The sequence below is a fragment of the Oncorhynchus mykiss genome, chromosome 2 (assembly GCF_057628025.1).
Source record: "Oncorhynchus mykiss isolate SJ-2025 chromosome 2, ASM5762802v1, whole genome shotgun sequence".
In the NCBI taxonomy this organism is placed as follows: domain Eukaryota; kingdom Metazoa; phylum Chordata; class Actinopteri; order Salmoniformes; family Salmonidae; genus Oncorhynchus; species Oncorhynchus mykiss.
The window spans coordinates 35,548,739-35,568,923 of NC_143023.1; the positions used below are offsets into that span (position 1 = coordinate 35,548,739).

At 45.5% G+C, this 20,185-nt stretch overlaps 2 protein-coding genes and 1 long non-coding RNA gene across 14 annotated transcripts in view; 1 reads left to right on the forward strand and 2 right to left on the reverse strand.

Annotated features, from left to right (window-relative positions):
• Positions 1–1,203, reverse strand: part of LOC110488787 (protein argonaute-3) — a 43,461-nt gene extending 42,258 nt beyond the window's left edge. For both annotated transcript variants that reach the window (XM_021561185.3, XM_090198451.1), the window contains exon 1: positions 1–1,203. In XM_021561185.3, coding sequence (XP_021416860.1) covers positions 1–19 — 19 coding nt within the window. In that variant the 5' untranslated portion in view covers positions 20–1,203.
• On the forward strand, positions 1,008–5,045 carry LOC149985084 (uncharacterized). Of its 2 annotated transcripts, XR_016486317.1 has the most exons (4): positions 1,008–1,315; positions 1,772–1,884; positions 3,602–3,666; positions 4,473–5,045. It is a non-coding gene; the product is annotated as an uncharacterized LOC149985084 (long non-coding RNA). The 2 variants fall into 2 exon arrangements; XR_016486316.1 differs by lacking the exon at positions 4,473–5,045 and having other exon boundaries at positions 1,011–1,315; positions 3,602–3,776.
• Positions 1,553–20,185, reverse strand: part of LOC110488753 (protein argonaute-1) — a 27,878-nt gene continuing 9,245 nt past the window's right edge. For 2 of the 10 annotated variants that reach the window (XM_021561164.3, XM_090198428.1), the window contains 14 exons: positions 19,634–19,768; positions 14,442–14,529; positions 10,907–11,054; positions 10,656–10,775; positions 10,266–10,388; positions 9,163–9,296; positions 8,712–8,896; positions 7,223–7,382; positions 6,910–7,000; positions 5,915–6,109; positions 5,467–5,601; positions 5,167–5,268; positions 4,450–4,649; positions 1,553–4,218 (listed from right to left, as the gene is read on the reverse strand). In XM_021561164.3, the coding sequence (XP_021416839.1) occupies positions 4,110–4,218; positions 4,450–4,649; positions 5,167–5,268; positions 5,467–5,601; positions 5,915–6,109; positions 6,910–7,000; positions 7,223–7,382; positions 8,712–8,896; positions 9,163–9,296; positions 10,266–10,388; positions 10,656–10,775; positions 10,907–11,054; positions 14,442–14,529; positions 19,634–19,768 (1,925 nt within the window). In that variant the 3' untranslated portion in view covers positions 1,553–4,109. Of the gene's footprint in view, positions 4,219–4,449; positions 4,650–5,166; positions 5,269–5,466; positions 5,602–5,914; positions 6,110–6,909; positions 7,001–7,222; positions 7,383–8,711; positions 8,897–9,162; positions 9,327–10,265; positions 10,389–10,655; positions 10,776–10,906; positions 11,055–14,441; positions 14,530–19,614; positions 19,769–20,185 lie in introns of all 10 variants that reach the window. The other 8 variants (XM_021561146.3, XM_090198410.1, XM_090198440.1 and 5 more) reach the window with 5 other exon arrangements.

Consider the following 20,185-nt stretch of genomic DNA (forward strand, 5'->3'; position numbering starts at 1 on the left):
CTGTAGTTCCGATTTCCATTCATGAGGTCCCTGCCCGGTTTACTCCCCGGATCACAGATGTCAAACGTCAGGAACTCTTGCTTGGTTCAATCTGGTTTATCGGCAGTTCAACGCCTCACAGGCGATGCAGCCGAGTAGTTACGGGTTCCCCAGAGTTCTCCTCTCCGCTCACTGTCAAACGAGCCCCTGTTCCAGTCCCTTTGGACGAGGGTCTTCCTCGACCCAGCGTCTGCAAGTTGTTCACACGATCAAGGTATCCAATCAGATTTCACTGCCACGGCGATACTTGCTCGAGCTTCAACGACGCTGAAACTAGCTAGCAACTAGCTAGATTAGCAAATGGATTGAGAAAAACATAGCTAACTGACACTTGTCAAGATATCATAATTGCAGATTCACTGGGCTCTTTAGTTTCTTACCAGTTCGCTTTATAAAAATCTGAAATTCGGTTTTACGTACAGCAGATATCGAATTTAAGGCTGGGCGATAATAAGCTAGCTAGCCATCTTCGACTCCTAGTTAGAATTCTCATCCGACAATTGAACAGCTACTTATCACTCAAAGTCTGCTGTCGATAGGCAGCTTGCACCCGTTTTGATGTGCAGCCTTGTTTCCACTGATGTCACTCTCCAAAAGCGGCCAGTCTCGCTGTTTCTAGGCTGTCAACTCCCGGTTGCATTCGCCGATATGACTAAGATTTTCAGCCCGGTTGCCTGTGCTCAACTCTGTGGGGCTCTGACCAACTAAATATGGTGAAGTTACTACTCTGACACCGACAGGAAGAGGTGTGTTCTATCTCAATAGGAAACGCCAAACGTCAGAATGAAGCACTTCGCCCAAAGACAGTACAGTATGAAGATAGGCAGAAACTGCTTCTCCAATAGGAATCCCCGATCACGTTAGCTAGCTAAGCTCATGCGCAGAAATACGTTATTGGATCTAACCGTCGTCTCGCGGCTAATTGCGCATGTGCACGCCGTAATCAAAAAGCACCCCCTTCATTATAAGTTATTTTTGACGAAAATGAAAACGAGTCCGTTTGTCACTTTCACGAGGTTATAGTAATAACATGTTCAATTACTTAAGACATTGGCTCGAATCTAGGTTGTGCCTTTAGATTTCGAAAAATTAACAAAGGAGGAAGTTTTTTTTCACTTCTCTCATTGACTTTTCACCCCAAACTCCGGCCTGGTCTGCTTGGCCAGTTTCGCAAGCATTCCTGCAAGTCTCGCGATGTTGCGCCTCTGTTTACAAACTCTGTGCTTCGACTTTAGCCAACGGGAATTAACTATATTACAGATAACACAGAAACCATGTAAGTTCTTATGTTAAAATGTTTCCCCCTTTCTCTCTACAGACTGACGTACATTTATTTTAAATGGATTATGGTTTCAGAGATAGTGGTTGAAGCTTTATGATGTGATTTAGGCTAGGCTACAGAAGTGTCGGTATCTGTCATAATAACAAATAAAAACCTGCATACACATGGGTCTTTCAGGACTGACCATAAATCCATTAAGTTTGTCAGTACAACAACAACAATCAACAAGAGTAATAAAAAACAAATGTATTTTCTTTAAAAAAATAGCCCTCCCCAACAGAGTCCCCATACTATTACACCATACAGAGCCAAAATAAGTTGCTTCCATTTCCTTTCATTCAACCTATTGGGAAGTGCTATGACAAAGACTGTTCTTGATCAGTGGCTTTTATATTGCTTAGTCAGTGTGGAGCAGATTCGCTTGTGTCCTCATCATGATGCTTTTCCCAGAGTGAAGATAAGAACTGCATCTGGATCAGTGGCGCTGGGCTTACCCAAGCTGAATTTGAACACAGAGGGGCTTGGGGGGGACTAACCCCAACTGCAAAGGCCCCGCTACATTGGTGAGCCCAAATTCATTACAGGTTATATACAAATTACCTGGGACATGTGGGGTCAGTAAAATGGTGTACAAAAGCATTTTGATTGCGTAAATTCATAAACATGAATTCCCCCAAAAATGGCATATCATTAAATCTCTATCGTCATTCCCTTCCAACATAAAGGGGCTCTACAACCCATCAGACATGTTTGGAGGCGCTTGAAGGCCAAGAAGTGAAAGTCGTCAGACTACTTTTCGCATAGTACCTTGAGGATCCACTCTGACACTACTCAACACAATACAGAAAACAAAAAGCAGCCTTTCAGTTCACCGTTTACACAAAAGAGGCTATGACTGAAAGGCAGAAGTGAGCGTAATAAGCTCCTAGGAAAACTAAGGTGGCTCAGAATACCCAGTCATAATAAAAATGTGTTTCATGCATTTCATAAAGTCAGAAAGTGATCAGAAGTGAAGGCAGAGCATATTGAGTAAGTACCCCCCAATAACCTGTGTAGCAAACCCCTATCTGTGTTGTCCATGCACACAGCGCACCAATGGGGAATCATACACTAGGCTGGGAGGAGGGGAGCTGAGGCAGAGGGTTGAGCGGGGTATGGTTAGGGGAAAAATGGGTGGTGGTGTTGGAAGGAGGGGGCAAGTATTCATGTGGGAGTATTAAGGGGGCAAGTGCATGCATGGATGCGGCTCGGTACACACTCCGTAGGAGAATGTGACAGGGTGAGGAGGCATGAGTGTGCTTGTGTTGACGATGGTGTGGTCGATGTCTGTAGGTAGGACAAGCTATTTACAATATTAAAAAAAGAGACGCTGTGTGCGCGTACAGTGTGTGTGTGTGTATGTCAACGTAGTGTTTTGGTGTACGTCGTCTCCATTGACATAGGTTGGAATGTGTACCTAGAATGTGTAGAATGATCATGTAGCCAAGGTCAAGTGCTAAAAGTGAGGGAGAAACACTTCATTCAGTGTTCTCTGGCCCATGTCTTTTTGCAGCTTTCACACCTACAAAGACAAGATGAAGACCTTGTATTGCTACTGTTACTCTATTGGTTCAGCAAGCTTAGAGAGGTTGTAGGTGTGAGAATATGTATTATGTAGGTAGGTAGGGGTGTGTGTAGGCCTGTGTGTGAAGCCTCAGGGAAGACAAATCTCCCCATTCTGAAGTAACAAACCAATCAGGTAAAGAAAGTGCCTCGTAATTCCTCCGTAGAGTAAATGCATTCTGACACAAAATATTATCTTCTTCCTGTTTACATAGGTGCCCATTTTCCATTGGTAAGCATCACATTAGGCTGGATAATAATAATAATAATGCTGGTTTAGGTGCATGGGGTGTGAGTATATTCAATACACTCAATGCAATGGTCCCTCTAACTTCTACATTGACCTCTCTCTACTGGCTAATTCTAAGAGGAGACTCCCAACCTGCACAGATGAAGTGAAGAAGCACTTAGTCTAATGTATCTACAACATGCTACACCTGCTCTTTCTATTTCCACAATTAAGAGCAGAGGGCTAGTCTCACACAGACAAACACTTCATATAGGTGCAGGGTGAGCGGCGTTGACTACATGCTAATCTCTAAGTGCTAATGTACCATACATCCCGTTGCGCGCATCAAAGCCATAAAAAAAAGAGAGAATGGCAACATAAGAATGGAGTTCATGATAAAAAGTTAACAATAATAAGTGTGTCCTTTTTGTCACCCTTCTTCCGCCCAGGGTTCCCCTGACTCCTGTTGTACCAGGGGCTTGGAACAGAACACTGGCATCCGCCACGCGGATAGGTAAGAGGCAGCATTGTGGTGGCAGTCAAAAGTCTCGGGGCAGCTCAGCGCCCGTTTTCCTCCCCTCCGTATTGCATACATAGGAGTGTGGAAGGTCGCATACAATACAATAATACCCTCTTTTTGTTTTTAAGTCAACATAAAAACATAGTCCTGGGAAAGTAAATAAAAAATAAACATATAATATCAATAATGATAATAATAACTGTAGTGCAGGACGCTGCAGAGTCTGCCTGGGTTGATCAGGTGAGGGATGTATAGTTCTGGTACTGGGGTGGTTTGGCTGTGGTGGGTCAGTCATGAGAGGGTATGTGGAGTGTGTGGGTGGTCACAGTCATGGAGGGAGGAGGAAAGGTGGAAGGCTTCCTGTGGGCTCCCAGGCCCCTCACCGAGGGATGGTGAGTCTTAAGGACAGTGGTGGTGGCGGTGGTGTGGGGTGGTGCTCAGGCGAAGTACATGGTCCTCAGCGTGTCGTGGTGAATCTGCACCGCCTTGGCCAGAGCCTGGGGGTCCCGACCGTTACTCTGACCAGAGACATGGCTCCCCTCCCCACTACAGTATGGACAGAAAGACACAGGACGCAATAAGTACCGAATAAGATCTGGAAATGTTATGGTGCTTACCCTTTTCATTAATTTTAGGTTGAGGCATACAGCTGGATCTACAAAACCGATGGCATGGAACTTGAATTCATCTTAACATTAGACTACATTTGAAGTCAACATCTGACAACAGATTTAAGTGGAACGTCCCTCTAAATGTTAACTAGACCACCATGCTCACCTGTCATGCTCCTTGTCCACCAGATGGTAGCGGGCACGGAAGGCCACAAGGCGGGCATAGTAGGCTGGCGCGGGGATGGAGACGGAGCGGGTACAGCGCACGTAGGTGTGGCACAGCTGGTAGGTGAGGATTTGCAGCTCGTCGGCGGTGAAACGATTGTCGTCCCACAGGACGTAGTAATGTGAGGGCCGACTAGTCCCCTGCAGAGTGGAAAGACCATTTCAACACTCAAGAGGGGGGGATTACTTGAAAACATGAATAACTAGTATTAGGGCCCTGTGTTTTGCCTGGATTTTAAAATGTCCATGTCAGATGGTCCAGCACCATCCTCTGACAATTGTTTAATCTTTAGTGTAATTCTCATTTCTGAATAAGGATTAAAATACAGAATAGAATCTTGTTATGTCACATGATTGTGCAAAACACAGGGCCCTAACTATATGTTTTTAAACCTGCTCTTTTAAAGTTTTCATACGCGCTGTTTTAACTTACATTCATTGTTATGTATCGTGTAAATATATGCATGTTGTTTTGTTGGAGATGTAAATCTCAATGTGATTTCTATGGTTAAATAAATAAAAGTATACAAATTAAAATCGCCATGGAGCCACAAAGGAGCGTTAAAGAGCTGCATGTGACTCCAGAGTCAGGAGGTTTAGAATGGCTCAGGTTAGACAAACACAGCTGGACAGCCGCAGGAAGCACCTCCCCACTCACCTGTATACCCGCGTGACTGCAAAGGTAGAAGTCAAACTCAAATGGGTGAGTGATGCTGGTGTCCACTGTGGTCCCTGCAGGAATGTTACCACTCTTCCCGATCTACAGAAAAAGGAAAGACAATACAGGACCACAATATTTAAATCCAAACGCTAATCCTAACATTACAACCGCAGACCACCTCAAATAAGCTCACAGGCCGCATTTGGCCCGTGCGCCGATAGTTTGAGACCCCTGTTCTAGAGTGAAACCTATAAAGCATGATACAGTTATGGTTAGAATAGCTGACTGTTGACTCACTCTCTCAGACTTGTCGGCACAGAAGAGGCGTGTGTGGTGGCGCTTCTGGACCACGATGTAGGTGATACCAGGCTGGTAGTCCTTCTCCAGCTTGATGCACGCATCCCTGATGGCCAGAAGCTCGTAGTGGAGTATCTATGCAGAAAAATAAAATATTTACTCGTTATCTGTCCAACTGATATCTTTAGAGGTAGTTGCATTGCTCACCTCTTTCTGTAACTCTTCCCAGTATTGTGCATTATTGTCACATGCTATATAATATCAAATCATACTTAAATCAGAGATTTCCATTATTTAACTGCTATAAACTACTAGGCCTATTGGTCAAAGTGCTCGGAAAAAATAGTGATCTGGCCAATCCAACTCTGTCACTTATAAATAATGAAAAATTGATCCCCATCTCTATTGATAACTATTTTTGCCCCTAATGACAGAGACCAGTAAGTACCTGCGGCAGTTGCCCCTCAGGCACTCCGTCCCTGTAGAAGATGATCCTGGTGGGCTTGAAGCGGGTCGACTTGTAGAACTGGATCAGCAGCTCTCGGACCATGTAAGAAAGGTCTTCGATAATCTCCTGCCTGGGCCTCTGGACCCGGACTGTGGCACAGTACCTGCTGGGGTGGGCGTCCATACTGCCCACCACCTGGAGAGAAAGAACAGAGAGAGGGGTGAGAATAAGAGAGAAATGAGGGGACTAACCATACAGACAGAGACTAGGACCTGTATTCAGAAAGCGTATAAAAGTGATGCTCTATCATCTGGTCCTCCTGTCCACGTAATCTTATTCACGAATAGCCAAAAGGCAACTGATCCTATATCAGCACTACTACTCTGAGACTCATTATGAATCCAGGCCCAAAACTCAGAAACCACTCCTAAAAAGCAAAAGCTTTGGAAATACAGAGATGAGCTGAAAAACAAAGACCAGATAGACAACCCAAAACATCAATATTTAATTCAGTGTTCTATGATTCACCTCTTGCTAATGATACAATGTGAGTACTAGCATCCTCTAGAGGCACAGGATAGGCAGTGTGGGAAGCGGTGTCGTCAGCATCTATAACAGTAACCTTGTAGCCTTACGGCTTGTTATTGTGAGAAAAATGGTCATCCTTCCTGACCACCTCTATAAGCTCACACACACACACACACACACACACACAGAGAAGCACATATAGACGCACACAGAGGGCTGTGTGACTCAACAGCCATGATTGCTTGGCAACTACACAGCCAACCACAGCCAGGCCTGGGTTCTGGGACAGCAAGGATCGGGGTGATGTAATTTCCTCCCTGTCAGTGAGTCAGCACTGAGCCACTCTCTTCCCCTTCTCCACCTCTTCTTCGCTTCCTCATCCCTCCCTCTTAAAATACAATGTACTCTTAATAGATAATAATGTGAGTTAACATGGTGTAGTGGTAGTATTGGAGAAGCAGCCTTACAGCGGTAATGGAGGGCTTCTTCCCGTCTCCAGCAGGGGGGTGTGTTACATCAGCCCCCAGGAAGATGACAGGCTCCTGGAACACTGCTGACCTGTGAGACAGGAAGGGAGAAGGGACAAACTCAGTCAAACTCACAGGAGTTTGTCTGGTTTTAAAGAGTGCTCATATACATAAATGGGTTTCCATCCAGAGCACATTCAGACCAAGGTCGTATCCATTAGGTCCCAAACAGAACAAAACGGACTGAAAAGGGAAAGGACTTTGTGTGCCGTAAACGAACCCAACCGAGTGGAGAGAGTTGGTGAAAGTTTACCGTTGGTGGGGCACCAGGATATTGTTGATTCCCCCCAGCTTGACATTGATCTTGAGGCAGAGGTTGGAGAGGGTCTGGGGGGATGTCTTCACCACGTTCTTCACCTGGACACACTGAGTGGCCATTCCTAGGAGAGTATCTCCCACCCTCTTCACCTCCGCTACACAGGACCAGTAACAGACAGAAATTAAGTACAGATCCATAAATGCTAAACTGAAGCTATTATAAACGGAGTACAAAACATTAAGAACACCTTCCTAATGAGTTGGCTGGATATCTTTGAGGGTGGACCATTCATGACACACACGGGAAAGTAACTGCAATGAGATTGATGTTCTTCTTCGTTTTTTTTATCTCGCTGTCATACGGTGTTCAACAGTGTTCGATCTTGTCTCAAGAGGACCACAATGGAAATAAGTCCCAGACTTATTTTACTCATGTGCATGTATGGCTTTTTCAAGTTTTATGTGAGCTTGTTTTTTTTTTTTTTTTTTTTTAAATGGTCAAATTAATAAAAAAAATATATAAAAATAAAGTGCTGAGAGTGGAAAACCCAGCAACGTTGCAGTTCTTGACACAAACCGGTGTGCCTGGCACCTACTACCATACATTCACACTGAATGGCACACATACACAATCGATGTCTCAATTGTCTCAAGGCTTAAACATCCTTCTTTAACCTGTCTCCTTCATCTACACTGATTTAAGTGGATTTAACAAGTGACATCAATATGGGATCATAGCTTTCACCTGGATTGACCTGGTCAGTCTATGTCATGGAAAGACCAGGTGTTCATTATGTTTTGTACACTCAGTGTATCATAGATGTCTCGGTTACTGCAATATGTCAAGGTAAAGATAATGCATTTACAAAATATATTTCAGTAAGGGTGGTGGTCAAGCAAGTTGAGTAAACTGATATTTTGGTTAAACAATTCAACTTTAAGAGAATGTTGTAAGTGGATCATTCAGCAACTAGACAGGGTGCAGAGGAGGGCCTTGAGAATCATTTCCTGAGGTGGAGCAGTCCAACCACAGCTCCCCTCACTGCAGAGCAGGCTGCAGTGCATCTGGTGAAGGACATGCACACTCTTGACCATCCACTGAATGACTTGCTCCCTCCAAAAAGAGGTAACTGCACCACCAGGCTCCTGAGAAACAGCCACGAACTGTCCTGTATAACTGCCTGTACGAACCGCCTGCGAAACGCCACTCTACCCTCTGCTATCAGACTGTACAATAACTCTAGCTCTCACCCCCCCCAATTTTTTTTTTTACATCACATTTTAATTTTTAAATGTCCATTATGAAAAATGCCCTGTAATTTTTTTCAATTGCTCAATATTCTATTTATGTCACGTATTATGTGTTATGTATTTTAAATGAGTGTTTTTGCAATTATTAGTAATGTAACTTCTGCATTTCTTCAGTTTTATCTGTGAGCAAGAATAAACTAATGCAAACTCAGCATGAATAAGGCCAATCTTACCGTAGACGGGGGTCTTTCCGGGCAGGATGACAATGATGAGCTGCAGTCCAGAGTAGGTGTTCTTCAGGTGCCTGAACATGGGCTCCACACTGTCGGCTCCCTGGGCGTATTTACAGAAACACGGCTGGCCCTGGATGGGCATCCCAGCATCCTTGGAGATCTTACGCAGCTGGTCTGTGAAGTTCCTGAGGAGAGTGGTGAAAATGTCTGGTTAGGAAAGAAACCTGGTTCACATGGTGGTTCTGTATGCTGAGCCCGGGGCTCACACAAAACTACCTAGCGAAGCCAAGAACAGTACATATTTTATCTTTAGAATATTTACTGAATATAGAATATATATATAATATATATATACTGTTGCACTCTGACAGGAATCTCTAATACGATGCCTGAAGATTTCCACTTAAGCCGCCACTTCCCATACTACCCCCACTCCAAGCAGGGCACTTACTTGAGCACCTCCTCCCGACACTGTTTCTGGGGGGCGAAGCAGGCAATGGCCCACACCTTGATCTCAATGCCGTTGTAGAACTGCTTTCCCCTCATGTCCCACACCCCCTGGTTGGGCGTGGCAATGGCCCGGTTCTGTGAGGTGGAACAGGTGGGAGACAAAAGCTTCAGAACCAGATCAATGTCAGGGCTGTTTGCACTCTGTGAAATCCACATCTACCATAGTGGGGACTGACTTCTGAAGCCTGGTTTGATATAGAGTGGTGAGGAGGAACTCTGTGGACCCTTTGTGTCCGGAAGTAATTTAGTCATTCATTGTAGCCGTTGGTGCTCTGGAAAGTTGCTATTTTCTTGGGTTGTCTCGTGTCAATTAACTCGTGATGTTGCTGGATTACTCATAAAACTAATAGAGTCTGATTTAAGCAACAAAAAAAGTAGTCAATTTAAAAAAAAGTTAAAAGCAATGATACTTCACCACAGCTTATTATGACAGATGTCATGACTGGTTCGCGCTTATTCAACAAAACAAATCAGTTTCAATTTCTTAATTTCTTAGTTACATGATTGTATGACCAGCAAAGGAGTTTTGAAGTTGAGGGTGCAGTATTTATGAAGTTTGGCAATGAGGACAAACTAGCATAGTTCAGCTAGCCGGCAGGATATAGCTGGGCGCACATGCACACTCGATTAATTCAGGACATAAATTGCAGTTTTTATACCCTGGTATCAGAAGTTGGCAGCAAAAAGTTTGATTAAGCAATTCAGAGACTAAAACGAATACATCAGATGACAAATATTTGAGAGCGAATCTATATACAATCCCGAAATTAGCAGTAACTGACAATAGTAAAACAAAGCTTCAAACAATGTTTGAGTGAACCTGAATCCATCAAATGAATGGTGAAGTCCTCCTCACCACTCTATAGCCTACTACACACACACACAATCTAGACAGTAAATTGTGCTAAAGAAAACATAGCCCAATGCGAGTAGCAAATTAATTACTCCTCCATTTACTTTCCTGGACACATTTTTTTCTGCACCAAGTACACACAATTGAAAGGATGCTTAATGTGGCTGTACTATAAGTGCGATGTCTCTTACCCGTCCTCCATACTGTAGGATGGGGGCAGGCAGCACCCTTCCCGTCACCTCCGCCATCTCATCCTTCACCTTGATCCCAAACTCCTGGATGTACGGGTCCAAGTTGAAGTTGGCATTTTTCATCTGTGGATAGACGGGGACAACAGATAAGATATGTTATGCCTTCTTGCATGTCACATCCACACTGCTGTGCTGTCAATTTGCATCTAATCTGTGGAGAGAATAATAGGAAGTAATTTACTATGTATTGTCTTTTCCCTCAAGTCTAGTAGTAGTGTGTTAATCTGTGTTGGATGGTCTTGTGTTAAATTCATTAATGCCAATTCTCATGCTCATAGCTGGTAGTTTCGCATTGCAGCCTCCAGACACCAGGCGGCGCCACTCACTCACCAGCCGGCTGATCTCCTCCTGTCTGTCAGGTGCAGAGCGAGCTGTGGCTTTGATCATAGTGGACGTCTGATTATCTGTCAGTTTCTTGATGCAGCGCTGCCCTGCTACTATGTTACACACCTGCAGCGAAACAAAACCAAAAACCATTGAGCTTTTTATATAAGCAGGAATTTCCATCTCAAACACATAAAGCAACTGGACTGGATTAAATGGATTCACTCTAGAAGAGTCAGCGATCCCATATTTCTCACCTCCAGGGGCAGGTAGGTGTGCTTCTGCTCCTGACCAACCTGGAGGCAGGGCAGGTGGGGATACTTGAGCTGCAGATTGTACTTCTGCTTGAAGTACTGGGCCACCGTACATTCTACCGTCTGTCCGCTCTCAAGCTGCAGGGGAAACCTGGTAGGGAATGTGTAATAAAGACGTCAAAACTGACTAACACAGCGACTTGATAATAGTCACCACATGCAAGTGCCTCTAGAAAAGCGCTGGTGTCTTCACTAAATGCTAGAAAAAAAAGGTGGATAATAAAAAAAAACATCCATCCTTGTCATGGACCATATCTTTACTTTTACTATAATCACATAGACCAATATCCCAACTGACACCGATGATTTATGGGTCATGACTAGAGGCCGACCGATTAATCGGAATGGCCGATTAATTAGGGCCGATTTCAAGTTTTCATAACAATTGGTAATCTGCATTTTTAGACACCGATCATGGCCGATTACATTGCACTCCACGAGGAGACTGCGTGGCAGGCTGACTACCTGTTATGTGAGTGCAGCAAGGAGCCAAGGTAAGGTGCTAGCTAGCATTAAACGTATCTTATAAAAAACAATCAATTATTGTTATCAATTAACATTATCACTAGTTAACTACACATGGTTGATGATATTACTAGTTTATCTAGCTTGTCCTGCGTTGCATATAATCGATGCAGTGCCTGTTAATCATTGAATCACAGCCTACTTCGCCAAACGGGTGATTTAACAAGCGCATTCGCGAAAAAAAAAGCACTGTAGTTGCAGTGTACCTAACCATAAACATCAACACCTTTCTTAAAATCAATACACAAGTATATATTTTTAAACCTGCATATTTAGTTAATATTGCCTGCTAACATTAAATTGTGTCACTTCTCTTGCGTTCTGTGCAACAGAGTCAGGGTATATGCAGCAGTTTGGGCCGCCTGGCTCGTTGCGAACTGTGAAGACTATTTCTTCCTAACAAAGACCGCCAACTTCGCCAAACGGTGGGTGATTTAACAAAAGCGCATTTGCGAAAAAAGCACAATCGCTGCAGGAACGTACCTAACCTTAAACATCAATGCCTTTCTTAAAATCAATACACAGAAGTATATATTTTTAAACCTGCATATTTAACTAAAATAAATTCATGTTAGCAGAAATTTTAAACTAGGGAAATTGTGTCACTTCTCTTGCGTTCATTGCACGCAGAGTAAGGGTATATGCAACAGTTTGGGCCGCCTGGCTCGTTACTTACTACTTTGCCAGAATTTTACTTATTTTAGCTTCAAAGCTTCAATGCCATACAACTCTCCTTCCGTGGCCTCCAATTGCTCTTAAATACAAGTAAAACTAAATGCATGCTCTTCAACCGATCGCTACCTGCACCTACCCGCCTGTCCAACATCACTACTCTGGACGGCTCTGACTTAGAATACGTGGACAACTACAAATACTTAGGTGTCTGGTTAGACTGTAAACTCTCCTTCCAGACCCATATCAAACATCTCCAATCCAAAGTTAAATCTAGAATTGGCTTCCTATTTCGCAACAAAGCATCCTTAACTCATGCTGCCAAACATACCCTTGTAAAACTGACCATCCTACCAATCCTCGACTTTGGCGATGTCATTTACAAAATAGCCTCCAATACCCTACTCAACAAATTGGATGCAGTCTATCACAGTGCAATCCGTTTTGTCACCAAAGCCCCATATACTACCCACCATTGCGACCTGTATGCTCTCGTTGGCTGGCCCTCGCTTCATACTCGTCGCCAAACCCACTGGCTCCATGTCATCTACAAGACCCTGCTAGGTAAAGTCCCCCCTTATCTCAGCTCGCTGGTCACCATAGCATCTCCCACCTGTAGCACACGCTCCAGCAGGTATATCTCTCTAGTCACCCCCAAAACCAATTCTTTCTTTGGCCGCCTCTCTTTCCAGTTCTCTGCTGCCAATGACTGGAACGAACTACAAAAATCTCTGAAACTGGAAACACTTATCTCCCTCACTAGCTTTAAGCACCAACTGTCAGAGCAGCTCACAGATTACTGCACCTGTACATAGCCCACCTATAATTTAGCCCAAACAACTACCTCTTTCCCAACTGTATTTAATTTATTTATTTATTTTGCTCCTTTGCACCCCATTATTTTTATTTCTACTTTGCACATTCTTCCATTGCAAAACTACCATTCCAGTGTTTTACTTGCTATATTGTATTTACCTTGCCACCATGGCCTTTTTTGCCTTTACCTCCCTTCTCACCTCATTTGCTCACATTGTATATAGACTTGTTTATACTGTATGTTTGTTTTACTCCATGTGTAACTCTGTGTCGTTGTATGTGTCGAACTGCTTTGCTTTATCTTGGCCAGGTCGCAATTGTAAATGAGAACTTGTTCTCAACTTGCCTACCTGGTTAAATAAAGGTAAAATAAATAAAATAAATAAATTACGTAATTATGACATAACAATGAAGGTTGTACAATGTAACAGGAATAGTTAGACTTAGGGATGCCACCCGTTAGATAAAATACGGAACGGTTCCATATTTCACTGAAAGAATAAACATTTTATTTTCAAAATGATAGTTTCCAGATTTGACCATATTAATGACCCAAGGCTCGCTCTGTGTGTTATGTTAAAATTAAGTCTAGGATTTGATATTTGACAGAGCAGTCTGACTGAGCGGTGGTAGGCAGCAGCAGGCTCGTAAGCATTCATTCAAACAGCACTTTCGTGTGTTTGCCAGCAGCTCTTCAAGCTGGTGTAACCGATGTGAAATGGCTAGCAAGTTAGCGGGGTGCATGCTAATAGTTTTTCAAATGTCACTCGCTCTGAGACTTGGAGTAGTTGTTCCCCTTGCTCTGCAAGGGCCGCGGCTTTTGTGGAGCGATGGGTAACGATGCTTCGAGGGTGGCTGTTGTCGATGTGTTCCTGGTTTGAGCCCAGGTTGGGGCGAGGAGAGGGACGGAAGCTATACTGTTACACTGGCAATACTAAAGTGCCTATAAGAACATCCAATAGTCAAAGGTATATGAAATACAAATAGTATAGAGAGAAATAGTCCTATAATTCCTATAATAACCTCAACCTAAAAGGAACCACCAGCTTTCATATGTTCTCATGTTCTGAGCAAGGAACTTAAACGTTACCTTTTTTACATGGCACATATTGCACTTTTACTTTCTTCTCCAACACTTTGTTTTTGAATTATTTAAACCAAATTGAACATGCTTCATTATTTGAGGCTAAATTGAATTGAATGATGTATTATATTAAGTTAACATAAAAGTGTTCATTCATTATTGTTCTAATTGTCATTATTATAAATAAATAAATAAAAAAATAGTCAGATTAATCGGTATAGTCTTTTTCTGGTCCTCCAATAATAGGTATCGGCGTTGAAAAATCATAGTCGGTCGACCTCTAGTCATGACTTTTATTGGAATTATCTCAGACATATCATCCACCCAAAACATCCCTTCTCCGGGAAGCATCAGTAGGATCAACCATGTGACGCGACTCACGTCTGGTGGCTGGCGGGGCGTCGCGTGACGTTGCAGACGCGGTACTTCCTCTTCATCTGACCGCAGTGAGTCACCTCCACCTTCAGACCTGGTAACGCCCACCGACAGCAGGGCACAGACACAAAGATAAGAGCCAGCAGTAGTGACAGCACAGGGACAGACGTAGATGGGGAGAGGGTGGAGGAGAAGGGAAGGACAGAGTTCTCCCCATAGGCTGTGTGCACAGAAGCGCTGCTCCACCAGTCTTTCACTTTTTACTCTTTAGCGCCATCATGTGGACTTTCAAATGTATTTCTTTATGAAAACGTATAATACTGTTTTCAATCACGCCGTTTTATAGAAATTCAGGAATGCAGAATTGAGGATAGAGTCGACAGAGAGGTGATAAGGATTTCTACTAACTGAAGATGAGCTTTACACTATGAAAACATTCTGGGGAGAGCCCTGGGGTAGAAAATAACAGGGGGCATGGTGGTGAGAAGGATGCATTAGGATGAATGTCAAAAGAAGGTGGAGAAAAGGAAATGGAGAAGTGAGTGAGTCAGTAAGAGAAGATAAGGAGTGAAGTGAGGGGTGGAGAAATAGAGGAAGAAGTAAGTGGAGAAGGGATGGGTGATGGGAGAAGGAGTGAGTGGGGAAGGGATGAGTAATGGGAGAAGGAGTGAGTGGGGAAGGGATGAGTAATGGGAGAAGGAGTGAGTGGGGAAGGGATGAGTGGGGAAGGGATGAGTAATGGGAGAAGGAGTGAGTGGGGAAGGGATGAGTGGGGAAGGGATGAGTGATGGGAGAATGAGTGAGTGGGGAAGGAATGAGTGATGGGAGAATGAGGGGAGAAGGGATGAGTGATGGGAGAAGGGATGAGTGATGGGAGAAGGGATGAGTGATGGGAGAAGGGATGAGTGATGGGAGAAGGGATGAGTGGGGAAGGGACGGGTGAAGGAATGAGTGATGGGAGAAAGAGTGAGTGGGGAAGGGATGAGTGATGGGAGAATGAGTGGGGAAAGAATGAGTGAGTGGGAGAAGGAATGAGTGAGTGGGAGAAGGAATGAGTGAGTGGGAGAAGGAATGAGTGAGTGGGAGAAGGAATGAGTGAGGGGAGAAGGGATGAGTGAGGGGAGAAGAGATGAGTGAGGGGAGAAGGGATGAGTGAGTGGAGAAGGGATGAGTGAGTGGGAGAAGGGATGAGTGAGTGGGAGAAGGGATGAGTGAGTGGGAGAAGGGATGAGTGAGTGGGAGAAGGGATGAGTGAGTGGGAAAAGGGATGAGTGAGTGGGAAAAGGGATGAGTGAGTGGGAAAAGGGATGAGTGAGTGGGAAAAGGGATGAGTGAGTGGGAAAAGGGATGAGTGAGTGGGAGAAGGAATGAGTGAGTGATGGGAGAAGGAGTGAGTGAGTGATGGGAGAAGGAGTGAGTGAGGAAGGGATGAGTGATGGGAGAAGGAGTGAGTGGGGAAGGGATGAGTGAGTGGAAGAAGGGATGAGTGAGTGGAAGAAGGGATGAGTGAGTGGAAGAAGGGATGAGTGAGTGGAAGAAGGGATGAGTGAGTGGGAGAAGGAATGAGTGAGTGGGAGAAGGAATGAGTGAGTGATGGGAGAAGGAATGAGTGAGTGATGGGAGAAGGAATGAGCGAGTGATGGGAGAAGGAATGAGCGAGTGGGAGAAGGAATGAGCGAGTGGGAGAAGGAATGAGTGAGTGATGGGAGAAGGAGTGAGTGGGGAAGGGATGAGTGATGGGAGAAGGAGTGATGGGAGAAGGAATGAGTGAGTGATGGGAGAAGGAATGAGCGAGTGATGGGAGAAGGAATGAGCGAGTGATGGGAGAAGGAATGAGCGAGTGATGGGAGAAGGAATGAGCGAGTGATGGGAGAAGGAATGAGCGAGTGATGGGAGAAGGAATGAGCGAGTGATGGGAGAAGGAATGAGCGAGTGATGGGAGAAGGAATGAGCGAGTGATGGGAGAAGGAATGAGCGAGTGATGGGAGAAGGAATGAGCGAGTGATGGGAGAAGGAATGAGCGAGTGATGGGAGAAGGAATGAGCGAGTGATGGGAGAAGGAATGAGCGAGTGATGGGAGAAGGAATGAGCGAGTGATGGGAGAAGGAATGAGCGAGTGATGGGAGAAGGGATGAGCGAGTGATGGGAGAAGGGATGAGCGAGTGATGGGAGAAGGGATGAGCGAGTGATGGGAGAAGGGATGAGCGAGTGATGGGAGAAGGGATGAGCGAGTGATGGGAGAAGGGATGAGCGAGTGATGGGAGAAGGAATGAGCGAGTGATGGGAGAAGGGATGAGCGAGTGATGGGAGAAGGGATGAGCGAGTGATGGGAGAAGGGATGAGCGAGTGATGGGAGAAGGGATGAGCGAGTGAGTGGGAGAAGGGATGAGCGAGTGATGGGAGAAGGGATGAGCGAGTGAGTGGGAGAAGGGATGAGCGAGTGAGTGGGAGAAGGGATGAGCGAGTGAGTGGGAGAAGGGATGAGCGAGTGAGTGGGAGAAGGGATGAGCGAGTGAGTGGGAGAAGGGATGAGTGAGTGAGTGGGAGAAGGGATGAGTGAGTGAGTGGGAGAAGGGATGAGTGAGTGAGTGGGAGAAGGGATGAGTGAGTGAGTGGGAGAAGGGATGAGTGAGTGAGTGGGAGAAGGGATGAGTGAGTGAGTGGGAGAAGGGATGAGTGAGTGAGTGGGAGAAGGGATGAGTGAGTGAGTGGGAGAAGGGATGAGTGAGTGAGTGGGAGAAGGGATGAGTGAGTGAGTGGGAGAAGGGATGAGTGAGTGAGTGGGAGAAGGGATGAGTGAGTGAGTGGGAGAAGGGATGAGTGAGTGAGTGGGAGAAGGGATGAGTGAGTGAGTGGGAGAAGGGATGAGTGAGTGAGTGGGAGAAGGGATGAGTGAGTGATGGGAGAAGGAATGAGTGAGTGATGGGAGAAGGAATGAGTGAGTGATGGGAGAAGGAATGAGTGAGGAAGGGATGAGTGAGTGATGGGAGAAGGAATGAGTGAGGAAGGGATGAGTGAGTGAGTGGTAGAAGGGATGAGTGAGTGAGTGGGAGAAGGGATGAGTGAGTGAGTGGGAGAAGGGATGAGTGAGTGAGTGGGAGAAGGGATGAGTGAGTGAGTGGGAGAAGGGATGAGTGAGTGAGTGGGAGAAGGGATGAGTGAGTGAGTGGGAGAAGGGATGAGTGAGTGAGTGTGAGAAGGGATGAGTGAGTGTGAGAAGGGATGAGTGAGTGTGAGAAGGGATGAGTGAGTGTGAGAAGGGATGAGTGAGTGATGGGAGAAGAGATGAGTGAGTGATGGGAGAAGGAATGAGTGAGTGATGGGAGAAGGAATGAGTGAGTGATGGGAGAAGGAATGAGTGAGTGATGGGAGAAGGAATGAGTGAGTGATGGGAGAAGGAATGAGTGAGTGATGGGAGAAGGAGTGATGGGAGAAGGAGTGATGGGAGAAGGAATGAGTGAGTGATGGGAGAAGGAATGAGTGAGTGATGGGAGAAGGAATGAGTGAGTGATGGGAGAAGGAATGAGTGAGTGATGGGAGAAGGAATGAGTGAGTGATGGGAGAAGGAATGAGTGAGTGATGGGAGAAGGAATGAGTGAGTGATGGGAGAAGGAATGAGTGAGTGATGGGAGAAGGAATGAGTGAGGAAGGGATGAGTGAGTGAGTGGTAGAAGGGATGAGTGAGTGAGTGGGAGAAGGGATGAGTGAGTGAGTGGGAGAAGGGATGAGTGAGTGGGAGAAGGGATGAGTGAGTGGGAGAAGGGATGAGTGAGTGGGAGAAGGGATGAGTGAGTGGGAGAAGGGATGAGTGAGTGGGAGAAGGGATGAGTGAGTGGGAGAAGGGATGAGTGAGTGGGAGAAGGGATGAGTGAGTGGGAGAAGGGATGAGTGAGTGTGAGAAGAGATGAGTGAGTGATGGGAGAAGGAATGAGTGAGTGATGGGAGAAGGAATGAGTGAGTGATGGGAGAAGGAATGAGTGAGTGATGGGAGAAGGAATGAGTGAGTGATGGGAGAAGGAATGAGTGAGTGATGGGAGAAGGAATGAGTGAGTGATGGGAGAAGGAATGAGCGAGTGATGGGAGAAGGAATGAGCGAGTGATGGGAGAAGGAATGAGCGAGTGATGGGAGAAGGAATGAGCGAGTGATGGGAGAAGGAATGAGCGAGTGATGGGAGAAGGAATGAGCGAGTGATGGGAGAAGGAATGAGCGAGTGATGGGAGAAGGAATGAGCGAGTGATGGGAGAAGGAATGAGCGAGTGATGGGAGAAGGAATGAGCGAGTGATGGGAGAAGGAATGAGCGAGTGATGGGAGAAGGAGTGAGTGGGGAAGGGATGAGTGATGGGAGAAGGAATGAGTGAGTGATGGGAGAAGGAGTGAGTGAGGAAGGGATAAGTGATGGGAGAAGGAATGAGTGAGTGGGAGAAGGAATGAGTGAGTGGGAGAAGGAATGAGTGAGTGATGGGAGAAGGAATGAGTGAGTGATGGGAGAAGGAATGAGTGAGTGATGGGAGAAGGAATGAGTGAGTGATGGGAGAAGGAATGAGTGAGTGATGGGAGAAGGAATGAATGAGTGAGTGGGAGAAGGAATGAGTGAGTGGGAGAAGAAGGAATGAGTGAGTGGGAGAAGGAATGAGTGAGTGGGAGAAGGAATGAGTGAGTGGGAGAAGGAATGAGTGAGTGGGAGAAGGAATGAGTGAGTGGGAGAAGGAATGAGTGAGTGGGAGAAGGGATGAGTGAGTGGGAGAAGGGATGAGTGAGTGGGAGAAGGGATGAGTGAGTGGGAGAAGGGATGAGTGAGTGGGAGAAGGGATGAGTGAGTGGGAGAAGGGATGAGTGAGTGGGAGAAGGGATGAGTGAGTGGGAGAAGGGATGAGTGAGTGGGAGAAGGGATGAGTGAGTGGGAGAAGGAATGAGTGAGTGGGAGAAGGAATGAGTGAGTGGGAGAAGGAATGAGTGAGTGGGAGAAGGAATGAGTGAGTGGGAGAAGGAATGAGTGAGTGGGAGAAGGAATAGTGAGTGGGAGAAGGAATGAGTGAGTGGGAGAAGGAATGAGTGAGTGGGGAAGGTGTGAGAGGAAGGAAGGAGTGGCGAGATGAGTGAGGAGTGGTGTGAGGGGATCGTCTGGGGGGGGGGGGGGGGGTGAGAGGCAGGCGGCATGGCGTGTGGAAGGTACTCACTCACTGTTCAACGGCCCACCTTTGATCTCCTTGGTGAAGCGGACCCTCTGCGAGTCGGTCAGGGTCTTGGGCTGCTCGTCTATGTTGCGGATGTCCAGGACTTCGCACATGAACTCGATCACCGGCTGGGCTTTGTAGAAGGCCGTGGCAGACACTAGAGGGAGAAAGAGAGCAGTAAGTAATGCATTCAGTCAATGGAAGTGAAGTGCAGCAGAAACAGAAGCGCAGTGGTATAGGATTATGTTATTCCTAATCATTGGGTTGTTTTTTATTTAACCAGGTAGGCAAGTTGAGAACAAGTTTTCATTTACAATTGCGACCTGGCCAAGATAAAGCAAAGCAGTTCGATACATACAACAACAACAGAGTTACACATGGAGTAAAACAAACAGAGTCAATAATACAGTAGAAAAATAAGTCTAATATGATGTGAGCAAATGAGCTAAGATAAGGGAGGTAAAGGCAAAGAAAAAGGCCATGGTGGCGAAGTAAATACAATATAGCAAGTAAAACACTGGAATGGTAGATTTGCAGTGGAAGCATGTGCAAAGTAGAAATAAAAAGAATGGGG